The 20,133-nt window shown below is 40.5% G+C and overlaps 1 protein-coding gene across 2 annotated transcripts in view; it reads right to left on the bottom strand.

Moving 5' to 3' along the window:
- The window catches only part of MTA3 (metastasis associated 1 family member 3), a 138,466-nt gene extending 119,500 nt beyond the window's left edge, over positions 1 to 18,966 (bottom strand). For both annotated transcript variants that reach the window (XM_059829796.1, XM_059829804.1), the window contains exons 1-3: positions 18,938 to 18,966; positions 16,620 to 16,687; positions 14,651 to 14,744 (exon numbers count right to left, since the gene is read on the bottom strand). In XM_059829796.1, coding sequence (XP_059685779.1) covers positions 14,651 to 14,744; positions 16,620 to 16,687; positions 18,938 to 18,965 — 190 coding nt within the window. In that variant the 5' untranslated portion in view covers position 18,966. The remainder of the gene's footprint in view (positions 1 to 14,650; positions 14,745 to 16,619; positions 16,688 to 18,937) is intronic.
- Positions 18,967 to 20,133: the final 1,167 nt, after the last annotated feature.

Raw genomic sequence — 20,133 nt, 5'->3', positions numbered from 1 at the left:
AATTAAATCCTGAAAGGCACTTAAAGATTTAAATGTGACTCAAACCACTCCACAGTTAACCATCAACTAGCAAACAAGTTAAATTCCTCTAACATATTACTCTTCCTTAACTAAGTCAAAATAACCCACCATGTGCTCCCCTCGTCTACTGCAACAGAAAGTAAGAGAGATTAGTTTACACACTGAAGGCTATCTTCAGGTAGGAGGAGTAAATCTTCAGTTTTAAAAGGAAGAACAAAGTTCTCCCTCTATTGCCACCAAACTGCTGACAGCGTTATTTTCAGCTAGAGGGTGGCTGGATCACAGAACCATGGAAAAAACAGTAACTCAGGCTGGAAGGGGCCTCAGGAGGTCTCTAGTACAAACTTCTCCTCAAAGTAGGCTCAGCTGGGAGGTCAGATCAGGTTACTCAGCATTTTATTCAGTTGCATCTTGAAAACCTCCAAGGACAGAGACCACATAACGTCTCCAGCAACCCCATCACAGTGAAAAAGCTTTTCCTTGTATCTAATCTGAATCACTCCCATTTCAATTTAGTCACTGTGAAGAGTCCAACTCCATCTTCTCTATAACCTCCTAGTAAGCCCTGGGAGTCCACTTCTTCCCCAAGCTGAACAGGCGCAATTCCCACAGCCTCTCCCAGCAGGGCAAGTGCCCATCACGGCAGCCTCTGCTGAACTTGCTCCAATTTATCAGCAACTTCCCTGTATCAGAGGCCTAAAACTGGACGCAGTACCTAGATGTGATGCAACAAGTGCTGAATAATCAGGGGGGATAATCACTTGCCTCAATCTACTGGCTATGTGCCTGGTGATACAGTCCAGGATGCTGTTGGCCAACTTCATTGCCAGGCAGTTGCTGTCTGCCAGCATCACCAGGGCCATTCCCGCAGAGCTGCTCCCTGGGCCCCTCTGTCCTCAGCCTGTATCCTGCCAGGGGCTCGTCCCTCCCAGTGCAAGACTTAGCATTTGTCCCTGCTGAGTATCTTCAGGTTCTCAACAAACCCTTCCTCCTGCTTTCTAGGAATCCCTGACTACCAGCCCTTCCCTCAAACGTATCACCTGGTCATCCCCCCAGTGTGGTGTCACCTGTGAAGATGACGAGCATGCACCACACTGCCTGCTCCAGTCACTGATAAAGACACGTCCCCATATAGATCCCTGCGAGACTCCACACACAGTATGAACCCTTAACCACCACCCTCTGACTCAGACCACACAATTAGATTTTTATTCACCTAGTTGTCCCTTAATCCAGATCAATTCCAATTCCTTGGCCTAGTGGGCCTACCAAAGATGCTAGTGCTGGCACAAAAAAAAAAAAGCAGGAATAAGACACTTAAACTGGGAAGACATGATGGGAAAAACCAAGATCACTCCTTTCAACAGCAGCACGGACTGACACTGAATTAAATCAGCAGTGTAACCAAAAACTGAGATGTATTAACTTCCTACCTCTTAAACGTAATTGCTTCCAATTTTGTAACCGTATCTCAGCTTAGCTGCATCCGGCTTATGCAAGCTTAGATGGAGAGATTTAACTCACTACCACAATTTGTGGAGTTACAGCAGTTTCACTAAGTTTGTCAAAATACCTTTAAAATTATATTGGATCAGTGTAAATTTCAGTTCAAAGAATGCCACTAAGCCTTACTTTGAGACCAGTTTCTAAACTGTTTTCCTTTCCTGTATACCTTTTTCTTCTGTGCTCAGCCCAAAAACTATATACATCATAGGTATCACCAACATATCTTAAAACCTACTGATAAAAAGCTGAGAACACTGAACAGCAGCAAGTTTACCACACACATCAAAGGAAAGATGGCTGTGTGAAGTCTCTTTTAAGCTTAGCTGGTTGTGGCAAAAACATCAAGTGCGCATTTGGCAGTTAGATGCTACAGCAGTGAGAATTACAAATACAGATTTTGGGGGAGAGGGAGTAATCTATTTACTGCCAAATTGAGTAGAAAAGATAAACATTAGGTCTAACCATCTAAACAACTCTATTCAGACTGTGCATGAAGAGCTCTCCTAGGTGAGCAGCTGGCCAATCTGCTCACCTGTGTGAGGCTTCTTGCCACATGTTGTGTTGTACTAACTTAGTTGTGATATTTAAACCCCTAGTGCTGTATTAAAGCAGTTTAATCAACTTTGTGAGCTAGACTATGCATGGTTATACTGTCAATTTGACTGAGAAAGTGTTTACCAAAGCTGAATCAATTAGCTTTACTTACACCATGTCTGTTAGTACAATGTTCAAATGGCTGTTAGAATATATAACATCAATTTGATATTTGCTGCTACTGTCAGATAGGATTAGAAATCTAAAGCACAATCTGCATGGATTACGAGTCATTTAGACAGCATATTACTGTCTGAAGTGTGAATCTGAGCAATTCTGCAGGTAGAAAAAAAAGACTGATCGGTTGTGTTTACAGGAAACAGGTGTACTTTTAATTCCTATTGGATAGCACAGATATACACGTGGCCTCTAAGGAGTTATCTGGTTTTCTTACACAATTATCCAGGTGATCCTCCCACACCACCTCATCATTGTTTTGCTAAAGGTCACAAAACAAAGAAATAATTACACTGTACAACCATTAAGAACTAATATGCCACACTTACTCCCCAGTAATAAAAATTATTTCTAAAATAATGCAAAAGGTTTCTTTGAGTACTTCCAAGTAATCTGTTAGAATAATAACAATTCCCAGGACGACAGTCAGTTATAAGCAACTGGGTAACTCGCTCATGTATATCATAGGCCTGTAGCAAAAATATTTACTGAAAACTATTACATTTTTAATTACCAGAAAACTCCACCTTCCAAAACTTGATGGATGGGTTTTTTGGATAACTGGTTTTGGAGATTTTTGAGAGCAAGGAGCTCGTGGGTGGAAGGCAGGGAAGGATTACCTTCATAAGTAGTATGAATCACAATGTGCTACATTAATATATCCTAATAAATGAAATGCAATATGAGTAAATGCAAGAGTAAACACAATAGTTTTTTAACCCTATTATTCAGCACTGCAAACTAGTTTATGACAATACTACAGAACAGAAGGGTCCCGTAGAAGCCTGAGAACAATGACATGCAGGCAATGGTGAAGAAGCTGGTAATTCTGCATCATAAATCTAAACTAGATTCTCCCCCACTTTCCCTTACCTGGTTTCTGTCTCACCTATTCAAATACAAACTCTTCCAAATAAGAAAATATCCTGCTACAGGGCTCAAAACGTGTTTGGTCATGTGTACACCTGTATGAACTGTAGCAACCTGTCGCAGGATGTGTGAAGCAACAGTTCTGCACAGTGTTTCTTTAAGGAGCTCCTTACTAGCAGCAAGCAACAGACTCAAAATTGTGCCACAGACACAGCTATTTGCAACATGATGAGTATTTTCAATGTCCAATTACTGGTATCCAGCTCATCAGCTGAATCAGAAGCCAGTTAGTATTTTTTCTGAAGTGTAAATCCATTTAGAGCTGTGATGGGAAAGAAAGTGGTAAGTTTTAGTTCAGCCCTCAAATCCAGGCTGGCAGACCACCCACAGAGCAAAAGTGCACATGGGGAATCTGACACTGCCCAAGAAATAATTTTTTAAATCTATCATCTGGCCCAAGAAATACAAAGGCTATCTGCAACAATGCCATGTAACCTCCATGAATAACTATTACACCTGATTATTGAGAAAAGGAAGATCTGTATCTTCCATTTTCATGAGACTGATGCTATTAACAACTTTCCCCATCACTTGGATTTTCACCATTTCCATACAGACCTCCTGCTCATAGTATCTTGTTAAAACAAGATGGTCTTTTCTTTAGAATAGGCAACAGGTGTGCCTGATCTAGTTAGTTAGCAAGTTGTATAGTTGCCTCTCCTTAACAAAATGCAGTGTAAATACCTAAAAAAAAAAAAAAACCACTATCACATAGAGAACTAAGAACACCAAAAATATCTTAAGTTTTCTGTAAGAACCCAGAGTCCACATTTAAGATCTACATTGGCATTTTCTTTCACTGTGTGACAATGATAACCACAGAGCTTCAGAAATCTGAACTGCTTTTCTGACATGCAATTCACATCCTCAATAGCAGGTAAACAGCTTTTCAGAATTTGTTGGCAGAGACAAAAAGGCACAGATTGTACAAGCACTTTCCTACCCCTACTCAGAATGGCATATGATTCTGCTTATAAAACACAGATTATTTATCTTCTACAGTATCTCCTTCCAGAAGGGCTGAATTTTCTTTGATTTTTTGCAGGAAGGAAAGAAGAAGTAGCGAAAAAAAGAAAGAAAAGGATTTGTATATCCTGTTCTTGAGTAAACTTAATCAAGACACATTAAAGCTCTACGTGCAGGATTTTAAAATGAGAAGAACGTTACCCAAGATAATGTCTGCTCAATGCCAGCATGGTAAGAAAGCTTTTCTGTTTATAGACCTGACGAGACAAGCAGGAAGAGGAGTTCAATCACTCTGATGGTCTGTGTAAGACTTAAAAGATCCTTTTTTTTTTTTTCCATCTTCAGCTATGCTAGAGATTTATCTTCCAGGGTATATTATTTCCTTGATGCATGTACAGAGATCTTAAGATTAATGGGAACTATACAAATGAACTAAGAAAAGCATGAAGAGATATGAATATACGTATCACTTTAAACTTTTAAAACCTTTTAATTTACTAATTCTGATGCTGGTGGGGAAAAAAACCAAACAAAACAGCATGAGAATAAAATGGGAAAAGCATATACAGCCAGTCACTCTTTGAAGGCAAATGCAAATGTAAAAGCTGTACATATATCTAAGCCTTTCTTGTATGATACTTAGCAACTGAGTCCTTGGCCCCTTGAGGCCTTACTGAGAATAGCAGCATCAGGATTTCACTCCTGACAGCAGCATCAGTCAAAGGATCTGGCCTAAAGGAACTGTCACATAGCAAAGGGCCACAGCACCCTGTAGGACTAGGTTACAGGTCACAGGCCCTGCCAACACTAACAATTTCTGCACTGGTTTAAGCCAAAACAAGGCTGCACTTCTAATACAGGAAACTGAAACATGACTCTCTTCAGCGTTGCAGATCACTGTCACAATCCTTCACAGAAACACGAACAGATAAATGAAAATTTGTCTATCACCCAGCATATCAAAAATGGGAAAATTGCTAATTTAGTTGTGCCGGTTTTGATAGATGCTTAACCTGTTGTACAAGTAGAAAACGCACACGTATTTACATAACCTCTGGATGCATGCACACATAGTGCTCTATGCATAGCCCAGCAACTATGCAATCTGCAGAGAAGACATCTTATGTACTATGACAAATCTGCAAACAAGTTCTGGATTCACACAGTGGGTGACAGTCAAAATCAACTGCTCCCCAAAGTCTTTTAGGAATTTGATAATGTAGAACAGGCTTTTACTGAAAAAAAATGCACTTTTTACCACTCAGACTTCTTCTGCTCATGGGAGTGATGTATTCTACATTAGTACAAAACATCTCTCTGCAAGGATACTTGCAGAAGCACTTGTGTAGCACATCAGAATCAGAATCAAAACCAGGTTCACACTGCAGATAGGGTTACAAACAGTAGCTGAGGGGGAAAACAAAGTATTGATCAAACAGACAAATCACATCTCCAAGTAGCACAGCCGTTCCAGCCACCCACTCTAATACTCCATGTAGTTCGGGGCATGTCAAACTCAACATAGACGGTAACTTTGAGCCCATATCCTGTTATTAGTGCAGGCTACATTTAACAGAAAGAGAGCTTACAGACAAACCACACAAGTACTTTACATATTAATCTTATCTGCTACTTCTATGATTTCCATAATACCTCATGCCATATATACTCAGCACTGCATGAATCAGCTCAGGTAGAAGGCACTACATTCAGTCTCACACAGTGCTTTGCCCAAGGTAGCAAGCTCCATCTCCATCATCACATGTGAAATTACAGGCATGCACGAGGAAAACTATTGCAGATTTCACTCCACTGCATGATACAGACATTGAAGAATTACTGCTGGTAAGCCTTTAAACCATCAGGCCTGGTCCCTGATTCATACATTTAACTGCCACTGCATGATGGGAAAAAAGTCTTTCTATATTAACAATGAGCTTACATCATTCAGATTTGTAAATGATATAAACTACTGATTCAATTAGACTATCAGAGAACTCTTTGAAGATGTAAAATACATCTCTAATTGGAGCTTTACAGATAGAGATAACCTAGCAAAGTTTTTTTAGACTAAAATTTATGCCTCAGGTGCTTTGGTACAGTGTGGGTGCACTGGGGAGAAAGTGGGAAGAGTCACTTAAAGCTACGAGCCAGGGAAAAAAAAAAAAAGCAGAACCACCTGAGATTACGGAAATCTAGGAGGTGTGAACATCCTATTTATCTTCATGAGACAAAAAATTATCAATAATATTAATTTAAATGTTACTAGTATCTTGGAGGTCATCAAGAAAACAGTGTAGGAACATTGGCCTGCACAACTAACAAACATTAAGGAGGTAAGAATAAGTCAGCAGCTGAGAAATGACAGTTACATGTTTTCCACAAATCAAAAGAAAGCCAGAACAAGAAGTATGGTAATACTGATGCACATATTTAAACTTGACCACGGGAAAATGAATCCTAAGGCACACAGGGAAACAGAGAATGCACAATGCCTTGGCAGTTTTCTGTGAATGTTGTCTCCTTCCAACAACTCAAATGAAAAGAATTTATTTTATGAGTAGAGCTCAGAAAATGCCACCTTCTTTTGTACCCCACTGAGTCCCTCCCTACTGAGGAAACATACTAAATAAATAATTTCAGTAATTAAGTAACAAAAACAAAAGCTGAATTTCAGATATCTATTAAACAGTTTTAAGCACAAATATGAACTGGTATTTTGCAGCTTTCCACTCTCCAGAGCAAACTCATGGAGTTAATCTAGTTTTTAGTTTTAGTTTGTTTTTACATTCACAGAGATTGACAGCAATGTTTTCAAGAATTTAAAATTATGTGTTCAGAAAGTAAGATTTTTTTTTAATTAAAAAAAAAATCAGATGCAGTATACAAACTAACTGCATAAAGTGGACAATATTTTTATATGTGCAAAATCCTACATACCCAAACGCAGATCACATATACTCAGGTGCAAAAAATGTATTTATGCAAGTTTTCCACCAGAGCTAAGAACTCCTAAAATTATTAACTTAGTTGGAAATCCATTCACTCCATTAAGAGAAGATCGTTAACATTCACAATCTAACAACACATTCTGCACCAAAGGAAGAGTCTGAACGGCCACAGCAGTTAATAATTCCACAAGATACTTAAAGCTGACAGTAAACTTGTTAATGAGACAATATACACTACAGTTAACTACTAATTCTAAAATGTCATTCACAAAAAGAAGACTCAGATATTGTCAGAAGCAGAAAGCTCCTCATTACTGTTTCTTTATTGCTTTTACCGTTGCGGGGGGGGGGGGGGGGGGGGCGGGGCGTTGAATTCACAAGTATGCAGTTCTTGCACAAAAATCAAATGAACAAAACACGTAATTTATGAGACTACCCAAAGCGCCCTTGAAAAGGATAATTGAGAGCCTTGAGAAAAGTTTCTTCTTGGCGACAAGGGTGTAGTTTTGGACAAGGCTTGCTCTATTTCAGCAAGTTCTGAATTTTTTCACCCCTCCAAATAAATTATAAGTGAAGGCATTCTCTTTGGTAAATTAAGGAAAACTTCATGTTCCTTTGTTTCAGGAGACGAAAAAGGTCATGTCTTCCTCACAAAAAACCCTATTCTTCAAGGTCATTTTCAGTGAAAGTGATAGTTACCCTAATATAAAAATACCTTAGCATAAAAGCTACTCTGCCAGTGATTAAAGAATGTTATCTGTATCTTCCTTAAATGGTCCTCCTAGGGTGTGTCTCACCCACATCACAGACTTCAGGATACCCAGAAGCAACATAACGTACTTGGATTTGCTACTGCTTAGTTTAGATGTCTCTATTAGTTGACTGTAAATAAGTATAACATGTAAAAATCCCATCTCGAGCAAAAGAGCCATTGGAACTCACTCTCCTAAACTTCCCTGGCTTACTGTATTTGTTTTTGTCTCTGTTCACCACCTCATCTTCAAAGCTAACCCAAGAGTCTTCTGATGGCTTGCTCACAGACAGAGACTTCTGAAAGACTTGTTTCAAAGAAAAGAGGGTAGATACGTGAGGTCAAAAATAATTTTGTTTTAATTCTTCGGTACTCACGGGGGGATGGACGAACACACACACAACACTAAGCTGCAAACAAACACTAGTTTGTATTTACAGAAGCCTTGAGATTAAGAATCTCACTGAACCAGTTACACAAGCCTGCTCACCCACTCCTCAGGCATATCTAGCAGCCAAGCCTTTGTCTTCCTTATTAATGTTCCAAGAGATTCTCCTGTCTTTGATTCCCAACTCTGCTCTTACACTTCTTAGCTCCTTTCCCTCCTATCTAACATCCAGAAAAATGGTATCCTTCATCACAAGATAGTATCAACAGAGCTGTTTTCTTAACAGCAAGCAAGAAAGAGGCCTTCTCACCTAGTGCAATTAATACACAAACCATAACCTAACAGAAAACCTTCTGAAAGCCACTAAATGCCATGGAAGAGCCACTTACACAATACTGTTAGAGAGACAAATCACTTGAGCTCTAAAGTTTTCTTTTTTTTTTTTAAGACTCACGTGACCATAAATAAGACCCAAAAGGTTTTGTTTCTGTTTTATTCGTAACAAGACCAATGCAATGATCTTCTTTTCATTCAAGGGACCACCCGCTAAACAGGCAGCTCTCTAAACTTCAACTCCCTTGAAAGAGTAACTAAGAACTCTCTCCGCCTCTTGAGCATTCTTTCCTGTAGGATAGATGCCAATCTCTACTACCATTACCAGTACAGCAAATAAACTGTCTTCATGTATTCCCTGGAAGTCATATGGAGGATGTAACAATGTAAGCATTCACCGAGATTAAAAAAGTATGAATTATTTCAACACTTAAAATTATTAAGGTGGATAAAATGGATCATATGCAATGGAAGAGTTAGCATTTGTCTCTCACATGCATCTGACCAAAGGTGCTTCTAACTAAACATAAGCTGTGGAGACAACAGGTATTCAAGGGAACTAATGGGACCAAAAAAAAGCCAATTTAAGGTTTCCAGTCAAAAGATACTTTTTATGTTAAGACATTATATGATTTGAATTAAGTAACAGGAGAAGTCTGTCATCATAAAGTGATTTTTTAGAAAAGGGACTATGATTAAATAAACATTATATCCTTTCTGAATAACAGCTTTTCAGTTTCATGTACAAGAACTACTATGATGAAAAAGAACTACAAAAAAAATCCACCAAGTTTTGTTTGTTATCATCTGATTGGACAAAAATAACCCAGTAATACTAGATTATAAGTGTTCTGAATTATACTGAGTCAAATATGTGACTAACAGAAAAGACCACTGAACAACACAAAGGGTTTTAGGCATTTTACTCCGGAGCTCTTTACTGAACCCCCATGGTCTCCACACACACATAATCTTTTTCTTATAGATCGAATATCTGAATTGCCCTATTCCTGTTTTAGTTCTATGTACACTTGAGAAAAATACTGAAAAATGAAACTTTCTAAGTTATATTTCTTCAATTGTTGAAGAGGGCAGGAAAAACTCTCATGTGTTTTTCTTGGAATTGAGTATTAAGAATACCACTACGCAACAGCAACCGTGTATTAAAAAAACAATGATGACATATGAAAGGAATTCACATTTCAGATTTGTGTATCTTTAGGAGTATTAATGAGCAATCTGCATTACTATTAAATATATTAAACAATATTTCTCAAATTAGGCTCATGTTCTTGCCATCTTCTATGCTACCTGCTAGCCTGCTGCTCTACTGACAAAAAGCTTCCCAAAAATCAGACGGAATATTAACAGCTCCATTCTCTTGGATGCATTCGGAATGTTTGGCAATTATTATGATACTAACATAGATTGAAAATATGCAAAATAATTGTTATTTTTTTCACAAATACAAAGCATCTTTACATAAAAGTAAGAGAGCTCAACAACAGCAAAACTGCTGTGTAAGATCAAACCATTTCCAGGACTGTTAGAACATTCTTGGTATTAATACACAAAATAACCTCTTAGTTTTTAGGCCAATTATTTATAAGGCGCTTTGAGATCTTTTAATGGGAGCTATAAAAATGTATTTGTATATTAAATATTTTTCACCAACCTTAATAAGAACTTCTAATAAAAGCATTACTTTACAGGTAAAGAAACTGAAGTACAGAGAGAACACTTGATTTGTTTCTGATCACAATACATTAGTGTCATACCAAGGTCAGAACTGAGCACAGACTCCAACTGTTCAACGGGAACCACTAGATCACTAGCAGGACTCTTCCTTTCTTCCTAGAAATCTATCGTGTACAAAAATTCTGTAGCAGAAAACACCATTTTGCAAAGCAATGTGACATGAAACATGACTGTTCAAGAGCCTAAGACTAAGAAAAGTCCTAAAAAAAGTGCAACTATGACAAGTAAAGCCAGTAAGTGAACTCTACAAAGAGCAACTGAGATTGAAAAAAGGAGATTTGGACTACAGTTTCTGTAATCTAGAAAAATCTCAGTTTTACCTTTGATCTCTTGGTCACTGAAACCAGTATGCCTCAGATTTTTTTTAAATTGACTCCTGTCTCATTCCCAAGAGCATCAATTTTGAGATGAGAAAAAATACATAGTTCATGGGGTCTATCATAGGCCCGGAAAAATTCTGGGCATTTAGTCAGGAGCTCAGCACATCTAAATCAAAGCAAGCTCTCTTAATAAATCAGAAGACAAAGGCCTCTGACAACAGGACTTTTTATTTTATATCCTCCCCAGGTGATGACCAGGCAAAAGCTGTTTGAGGAGTTGCAGTAAGAGAGTAATTTCAGAGAGTAATTTCAGATATTACGTGATAGCTTATGACCAGATAAAGAATTAAAAATGTAAAGAAATGTAAAAAAAAAAAAAAAAAAAAGGCATCATGCACTAAGGCCACCCTACTCAGCTTCAAGAAAGTAATACTGCATAAATCTATTACAAAATAAGGAAATACAGAAGTTGAGCCCTTCACCGTAACCCAAACCCAGTGCTGGTACAGAGCTAGTATAGTCCCCCCTCCCCAGCTATTAAAACCTTGCCCTAAAATATTTACATCAACTTCACTTTAGACAAAGGTTCATCTAAATTTTATAGATCCAGCTACAGTTGGCAGTTTCTCTTCCAATCACACCATTTGGTTAGAAAACATCTATCTCTATGCCACCCCTTCATGTTTACTTCACCCATTTTAACGAGCTGTTTTTTTGTCCTAGCTCTCCAAGTTCATCTGCTTATGTACATCAGTCATCCGTTGCAGTAGCTCTTGTACTGCCTGCTGTCTTACATTCATCTCTTTTCCTTCTTTTCCCCATGAAGTAAGCCTTACTCTGCTGCACAAAGAAAAGAATGACCCTCTCACAGTGACCCTATGGTAATGGCTACAGCCTAAGAGCTGGTAGTTGTTACACTCCAACAGAACTCCCCTACTCAATTTAGGAGGCTGCATAGGATCAAGAAGCTGATCTTGGCCAGTATTTTGGCTTTCAAGTTGGCCTTATCATACACTGTTTTACAGTAACAGAAATCAAAGGGGGAAAAAAGTAATGTCTACAAGGCCCATAAAACATTCAAAACCCATGGATTTCAGTGGCTCCAGTTAGCTAATAGAACTATTCCCAGATCTAGACTGACATCATACATGATGCTGATAGACAAATAAAAATGCTCATTAATTAACTTCCACCAGAAACACCAGAGAAAAAATGAAGGAAATGCAATTTCCTCACAGATTAGTGTCAGATGCTTTGAAATCAAGGGAACTTCTCTGTTCCTCAGTATTTTAGAATGGCCTAAGGAAAACTTGATTTTTCTCTCTTAATTTCTTCTTATATCCTGAAACCTTTTTGAAGACATCTTAAAAAATAAACACAAAAAAAACCCCTTAAAACCCAGTATATTGACTCTTTACCAGTGATAGTGTCACAGATCCACATCATTCCATTTTTCCCAAACATTTTTTAAAATTGATTCGAAACTTTTTTGAGTTATGGAAAATTTGGTTTTGAAGTTCCAAAGTACTTTCTTACCAAGTTATTTTCTTCTCTTATTAAATGGGACCATACCTACATCACAAAACGCAACCTTCAGAAATTGAAGTGTCACCCAAAAAAACCCAATCCCCACCTGCCAAAATCTTCAAAAGTGCATTACTCAGGACAGTTTTCTCTACAAGAAAAAAAATATAAATTGCTAGCAATATAAAATGTCATCAGAAAAGATCAAGCAGATCTTATACTTAAAAGACTTCTCTAGACGCATACATTGGAGTAACCAGTGACTGAACTAGAATTTCCATTCAATAAGAAACTCGTATCTTTTAGTATTTATTTTATAACAAACCAGGTAGAAGTGTTGAAGCATCAACATGTTTAGCTATATAAAACATTCCCAAAACATTCAATTCATAAATATACAAACATTTTGTTTACATACATATTTTGAAACAGAACACTGTGGTATTCCAGAATCAAAATATTTAAATTGATTTGACATTTAACTACATCTGCTGTATGAGCTGTACAAATATCCAGGCGAGTAATCCTTCACTATATGCTATCCCCTGTAACTGTAATATATACCTCTTATGATAACTCAGCTGTACAGATTCCACAAATTGGACAGAAAGAAAACATTATGTACAGAGAAAACGTCCACAGAGAAACCTAATTCGTAAGAACGATGGGTTAGAAGAGTTACAAGCTATGAGACAGAGGCATTCTAAAGATGCTTCTTGAATCAGCTAGAAATTACATTTCTATTTTCTCACTAGAAAACAGCAAGAGAATCTCAACAGAGAAAACGTGATGGAAGATTCCAGGGTACTTCTACTGACACCAACAAACCCCTAGTATGCTATAGTGGAAGAGCAACAGACCGTCAACAAGTCCTTTACATCAAAGTGCTGACAAAATGGCAATCTAAAACTCACAAAGGAAACAGAAAAATCTTATTTACTTTTTCAGATCAAATGATGCCCACAGAACTAACACACCCTTTTCTAAAAAATAAGCCAACCAAAAAAATTTTACAAAGATTCATGTTTCAAAAATTAATTGAAAAAAATTGTATTTCCAGTAAAACTGTTATCCTTTTCATCCTTCCCTGCCCTCCTCCATTAGAAAAAGAAACAAAAAAAAAAATGTGCTGGATAGCTTAGTGAAGCTCACTAAAAGTTCTATGTTTCTATACATTTCGTATGGAAGAACTCAAAAGACTATAATGATTATGGGGGCAGACTACCATAAAATAGGTCACCAATAATTCTAAAGTGTACCTAACCATAGTAGAAAAACATGTAAACAAATCATCCCCTTAAAACATAAGCAAGATGTATCTTCTTCTTTAAAAAAACAAGCTAGAGCTTCACCCTGCGTACTCGAATCACCTCCACTTCTCTATGACCAATTAAAGAATAAAACAAAAGCTGGCTGCTTCTCTTCACTAAAGATACCTGTACAAGTAAGATTATCAGAATTTGACGTTAAACAAATTGTGAAGTTTTTTTTTAAGCGCTTAATTACTCCATCATAGATCTGCACACAAAATGTGGCATTAGGTAATGTCCTTGAAGAGATCCATCCTGATAAATTACAGAACAGAAACTTATAACCCCTACGTCACTTACTTACATACTAATTTTGAAAACTCAGTTATCATTTATAATCAAAATGTTATTTAACAGCGTATGGCAAGAAATTTACCGGATGTTGACATTTTTAACACTTCCGTGATTTACAAACATGAGAGCAATATTTTGCAAATAACTACTTTCTCAAACATCTCAGGTTTTTAGGTTCTGTTTTTGTCTTCAGAATTGTATTTTTAATTATAGAGTTATGGAAAAATATGGTATTTCAGTTGTAGACCAAACAGCAGCTACCGAAAAAGGTTAATTTCATTATGAAAATGGGACTTTTTCACTATTACCACTTGTTGCTTTTCTGAAAATCCCATGACATGATACTTACTACCATCTTACTGATTAATATCTACATTTATCATAAATGCAGGTAACAGCTATTTTACAATCTCCAGTGATTCTTCAGTCTCCAATAATACATTTCATTCACAGTAAGCAACATGTGTTTATGTCTAACTAAAAATGTCAGATCAAATCTTCACGAACGCTCTTAAGCTTAAATCAACTTACACTCAAGATTTACTTTTGATATCAAAAAAACGAAATATAGCTGTTATCTTCCAGATGAGAAAAGATATTAATTTTTTTCAGATAGAGACTTCCAATCACTTTAATACAGCTTAAGTCCCCGAAACAACTACTAGGAGCAGGGCCAGTATCAGATAATACTAAGCATGTAACTGGATATTAATTGATGCCTAATATAAATACATATTCCTCATGCCAAAGAAATGCAATTTTAAGTAGCTGCAGAAATTCAACAGGCTGTGGCAGAGAGAAAAAAATGTCCTATACAATCTACTTACTAGCATGCTTATCTGCAAGCATTATAAGGCTGTTGGAAATATCTCTTCGCCTGTAAAAACACACCACTTTTGCTTCCACGTTTCCATTGGCAGTCTACAAAAGACAGAGAAATCAAGTCAGAATGCATCCTTCCTCAGCTGAGTAATACAAATTAAACTCCCTCTGCTTGCAATTTTTCCTTATATTAGTAGTTCTCACATGATCAGTGAGGCTGAAATCAACAGAATTACTCAAATAAGTAAAAACTTCCTGACACAGGCCAATACTAATTTGAGATCAGATAACAGTATTGATTACAATTATTTAGTTGTAAGAATTTATATATTATTCAGCTGTTTAGAAATGTAATGCCAGTATTAATGTTAACATAAGAATCCTTAAGTAATATTACAAGCTTGTGAACATTTCTTTGCAACCCAGCTTTACACAGAAATGTGTGTTTTAAAGTACTTCGGCATTTTTTTCAGAATCATATTTAATATCACATGTTTTTTTTGAAAGTTCACTGCAGCTTGTAAGATAAAAGAGCTATTTAGCTCACAGTTGTTTTCATACTTATTACAGGGATCATGTTCCTTAGCCTGATAATGTAAAGAATCTCCTAATATTTGAAGAACTGTACCCTCTTTCCTGTTACGAAAAATACAAAATTAGCTCATTACCTTGAGTTAGTTACTTAAAACTCAAGATGTGGCACTGAAAAGTATCATGTTTTAATTACGTTTCTTACCAAAAAAAGAAAGCATGATAACCAAAGAATGTCATTACATATTTGCATAACATCTCCATGTTTCCTCAACGCCTTTAACACATGAAAGCACATAATTAACAATTAAGGTACCTGGACTATAACCTCGAAACTCTCTTTAAAAAAAAAGAATTACAAAAAAAAAAAAGAATACATGACTCTGCTCTACTGTCCACAAGCAAGATTAAATTATAGCAATGCAGTTTAAAGATAAAAAATGTTACATTCATGATTGGAATCACTTCAATTACTGTAAATAAAAAATACTCTTCTCCAATAAAGACCAAAATTATTTGGCATGCACAAGGTCAGTGGATGTTGTGTTGGGTAGCACTAACAGGTAATGTGGTTGATGTCTGCTACGGAGTAGTGTTATGTTCCATTAATAAGAAGAAAACTGTTTGCAGGTCACCATTTATTTAATTTACTTTCTAACCACAGGAAAAAAAAAAATCTTTATCATTATTTACATCGCAATAGGCATTTTGATCATTAACTTTTGACATAATGCGTCAGTAAGTTTTAATACTGCTTGATAAAATAATAAAAATATGCCACGCTTAAAAAAAAAAATCCCACACCATTCTTAGCAGTACGAGAACGAAGAAAAATAATCATGCTTTCCCCAAAATGACACTCTGAAAAGCCTCTGTTCTTTATAAAAATACACTCAGGATAAAGACAGAGAATACAGTCTCTATTTCTATTCAAAAGCCCATTCTTCATTCACACCTGCCAATAAGCAGAGCAATAAACAGCCATAGAAGCCACATATTCTGTTATTTGATCACTGCAATGTCTCACTGATACCTACTAGCTCTTCACAGATATATCCAAAAGCAGACACATTACATGATCACTATCATTCCAGATGGATTCACAGTGTCATCACCATATAGAGAATGAAATTCATTCATTTCCTCAAGCATTCATAGGATTGGTTTGGAAATTTTTACAGCAGAGTACTCCTATTCACCAAGAATGATCAACTGGGTGTTTCCTTAGATAACAGGGCAGAATTACAGGATATCACATAACAAGATTTCAGTAACTGAAACATACACAAAATACACAGTAGATCTCAAAACAGTAAAAAAAAAAAACCACACCAGAAAATTCTACCACAACAGAAATCTTATGGGATCGAAATCATTCTCAGTTTTTGAAAACTGCACTAACTGTTGTCAAAGGTTAAGCAAAAATATTAGATACTTGTGTACCTTGTTAAGTTCTTCAATTCTCCTAATAAGATATGGATTGCTGGAAGAATTTTCAAAATAAACATAATCTGCAATGAAAATAGGAAAGATATTGGAACACCAAAAAATGTTACGTAAAAGCATATCACTATTAGTGCCAAAATTTTCTTCTAAACCTATAAGCTGTTAAAAAGCTGAGATTTCTTAGTAAATGTGAAGACAGTAAAGTACTTCTATACTGAGATTTAACATAGATTGTTCCTGAATTCTGGTTATAACTGCACTACGCATGCTTCAACAATCATGCTGAAATAAAGTTAAATGCCTTGTGTTGGAGCTTACATTGCAATTCAGTAATCCACACACTTCATAAATCTTGATATAAAAGCAGCGGTTTCTCACAATCGATTAGGGAAGATGTAAGAATCGAGTGCTTTAGTGAGTTTCTACATTACGGAGATAAATATTTCTGTAAGATATGCTACATCACATTTATTATCAGGTGCTATGGTAGTACGGTTGTCCAAATGAGTAATGTACATTTTATGATACTTTTGTTGTCATCTCTGTTCAGTAACATGCAACCCATACTAAGCAGGAATAGTCAGGAGGTTAGTGAGGTTCTTGCAGGACAAAGTCTCTTACAGCATCATTAATACAAAAATATTTTCATAGATTATATGGAAGTTTACTCATATCCTGAAAGCTGCTCCCATGTAACATATAAAGAATTGATATGCAGCGCATTTCCTTCAATAGTTTTCTCAAAACTTGTTTTCATAAAATGAAAAAGTACCCATCAAATGCTACCCACACTTTACATTTGTTATTTGACTTCTACACCACGCACCTTGCAAACTTTATTTAAAAAAATTGGGTAGGGGAACCGTGATGATGTATAAAACTCTTCTGCAGTGCTTTGACACTACGTCGCCGTGCAATAGAGCCTCAGGTAGCTCATTTAGCTCTAAGGGAAGAATACGATCTCTGGATATTGTTCACAGTTGCTTATTAAGATTACAACCAAAAAAATGAGAATTGATGACTTAAGAAGCAAACCCTACCCTGATTTCAATAGCGCTGCTCAGAGAAGGATTACTTTCATGAGTAAAGGTTGAAGGGATTACAATCTACATGCCCTAATGAAGGAGTATGCAGATGGATGATTTGTGGATGTATCAGCGTATTTCAAAACGGAAGCAGAGATTCAAGCTAACTACTCTCACCCCTCATTTCCTTACATCTCCCCTCTCACCTCAGGCTGTTGAGGAGAGCAGGAGGAGACAAGCCAATTTTTGAGCATCAAGTACTGAAAACCTAGCTTGAGCCGCGCACCTGAACCACGGCGTCGGCAGCGGAAACTTATCAGCGTCTATTTCGACAGGCTGACGGGTTGAAACAGAAACGCTTGCCGTGTTTGTTACCGCCTAATCGCCCCCCCCTTCGCCCAGTGCCAAGCAGTCACGTATCAGCGCACTCCTCAGGGGTCACGTCGGTAAGCAGGAAGGCTGACAGAAATCCCCGGCTTACACAGCCGGATTTATTATTTATCCCCGGGAGCTGAAGGAAGGCGCGGAGAAACTCCGCCGTTAAAGGCAGGGAGCGGGGGCAAGGGAACGGCACGGAGGAAAGCGCCGCCGGGCGCCCCCCGGGGCGGGCGCCGACTACCCGCGCCACGCCGCCCGGGCCCGCCAGGCCGCGGCGGCGGCTGGGCTGGGCCGGGCCGAGGCAGGCCCCCGGGCCGGGGGCGCACGGCCCCGGTAAGCCGCCCCTCGCTCGCCTCGCAGGCGGGCCAGCCTGCCGCGCTGGGCTGGCTCGGCCGTTGGCGGGGCCGGGGGCCCACCGGGCGGCCCCTTCGCCGCTCGGCGGGCAAGGAGGCGAGGCGCGGAGGCCGTACCCGGCCCGCGCCACGATCGGGGGCAGGAAGCCGGCGGCGCCGCTCCCCCCTTCCCCGAGGAGGGCGGCGCTGCCCTTCTCCTCCTCGGCGGTGGGGGCCGGCCTCCCACCCGGCGCACAGGGCTGGCGGGGGAGGAACCGGTGTCCTCCCCCTCCGCCCCGCGGAGGGCCCGGCAGCCCTTCTACCGGGGCCGGCTGCCGCCTCCCGCCCGGGCCTGGCCGCCCTGCTGGGGGCCATGGCGCTGGCCGCGGCAGGGGAAGGGGGCCGGGGGCCGGTGCGCCTCTCTCCACCGCGGCGCCTCTCCACCGCGGCGCACTGCGCACAGCCCCCGGCGCGGCGCGCAGAGCCCGCGGTTCGGCGGGGCCCCCCGGCCAGGCGCCGTCCCCTCTGCCGGCCGCAGGGCCCCCCGGCGCCGGGCGGGCGCTGCCCCGTCCCCACATACCTCCCACTCGGTACATGTTGGCCGCCATGTCTGCGCTCTGCGCCCTCCTCCTCCTCCTCCCGCCGCCTCTGCCGGGCCGGGCAAGGAGGGAGCGGCCCCCCCGCCCCGCGCTCGCCCCCACCCTGCGCCACCCCTCCCCGCCCGGGCACAGGACAGAGCGCCGCGCCTCACGGGACCGCCGCCGCCTCGGCCGTTTCCGGAGCCGCCCGGCGGGGAAAGGGTTAAACTACCGCCCCCACCGCGTCCCCCTCCCCCCCCGCGCACCGGCCCCGGGGCGGGTCGGAGGCAGGGGCCCAGCGCCGCGGGGCGGCGGCCCGGCCGCAGGTGGGGCGGCCCGAGTGGGGGCTGGGGCCGCGGCCGGGCGTTCCCGTGGGAGGTGCGGGCCCGGCGCTCCCCCGGCCCGGCTGCCCGCGCCCGGCGGGGGCAGAGCGAGGTGCCTTACCTCAGAGCGAGGGCTGCGCGCCCTGCCCCGCAGCCCGCCACGTTGTGCGGGCTCCCGCCGCTTTGTGCCAAAACTCGGGAGCCCCGCGCTGCCTGGAGGAGGTGGGTGACTTTCTTCCACCGCCTCTCCGGCCCCCTCGGGCTGGTTTCGGTGGTTGCCTCTCCCCCGGCGCCGCTTTGTCCCCTGCAGCCGAGGGCTCTCTGCCCCTAGGAAACTCCTGGTAGTAACCCGGGGAAAGTTTCTCGCAGTTGTGTGTGCGCAGCACCTGTTGGTGACCGACTTGGCGGTTGCTTTGTTCGCCCTGGGAGCGGGATGCGGCCGGGCAGAGCGGGCGGCCCCGGCGACGCCAGCCCGCCTCCGGCAAGGGGGCACGCCGGGCAGGGTGACTTTCCGAGCTGTCCGCCCTTCGGAGAAGCCAGCTTGCTCGCAACAGGCAGCAGAAAGCATATACGACAGGGTGAAGATAAATCTAGCAGCTCGTCTCGGAGTCAGGAAGCGTTGAAGGAGATGCTTACAAATCATCTGATGAGAGGGATGCTTGGAAAACATCAATATTGATGTAACGTGAAGCCATTTCCCCGTGTTCGTACAAAGTTCACGCCATTGCAAACGATCTATACGCTTTACAAACAAACTGATACTGCTGTGGAATGCTTCCTTGGGAGAGAAATGCTTTTCATCATTTTCTTGCAAGGAAGATGATGATTTTTTGTTTCATTTCTGGATTTTTGTGCTAACGTTCCAGTTCGTCCTG

Source organism: Gavia stellata, chromosome 2, assembly GCF_030936135.1.
Source record: "Gavia stellata isolate bGavSte3 chromosome 2, bGavSte3.hap2, whole genome shotgun sequence".
Taxonomy (NCBI): domain Eukaryota; kingdom Metazoa; phylum Chordata; class Aves; order Gaviiformes; family Gaviidae; genus Gavia; species Gavia stellata.
Note: the sequence above shows the minus strand (reverse complement) of the source record. Positions and strands in the feature narration are given on the sequence as shown.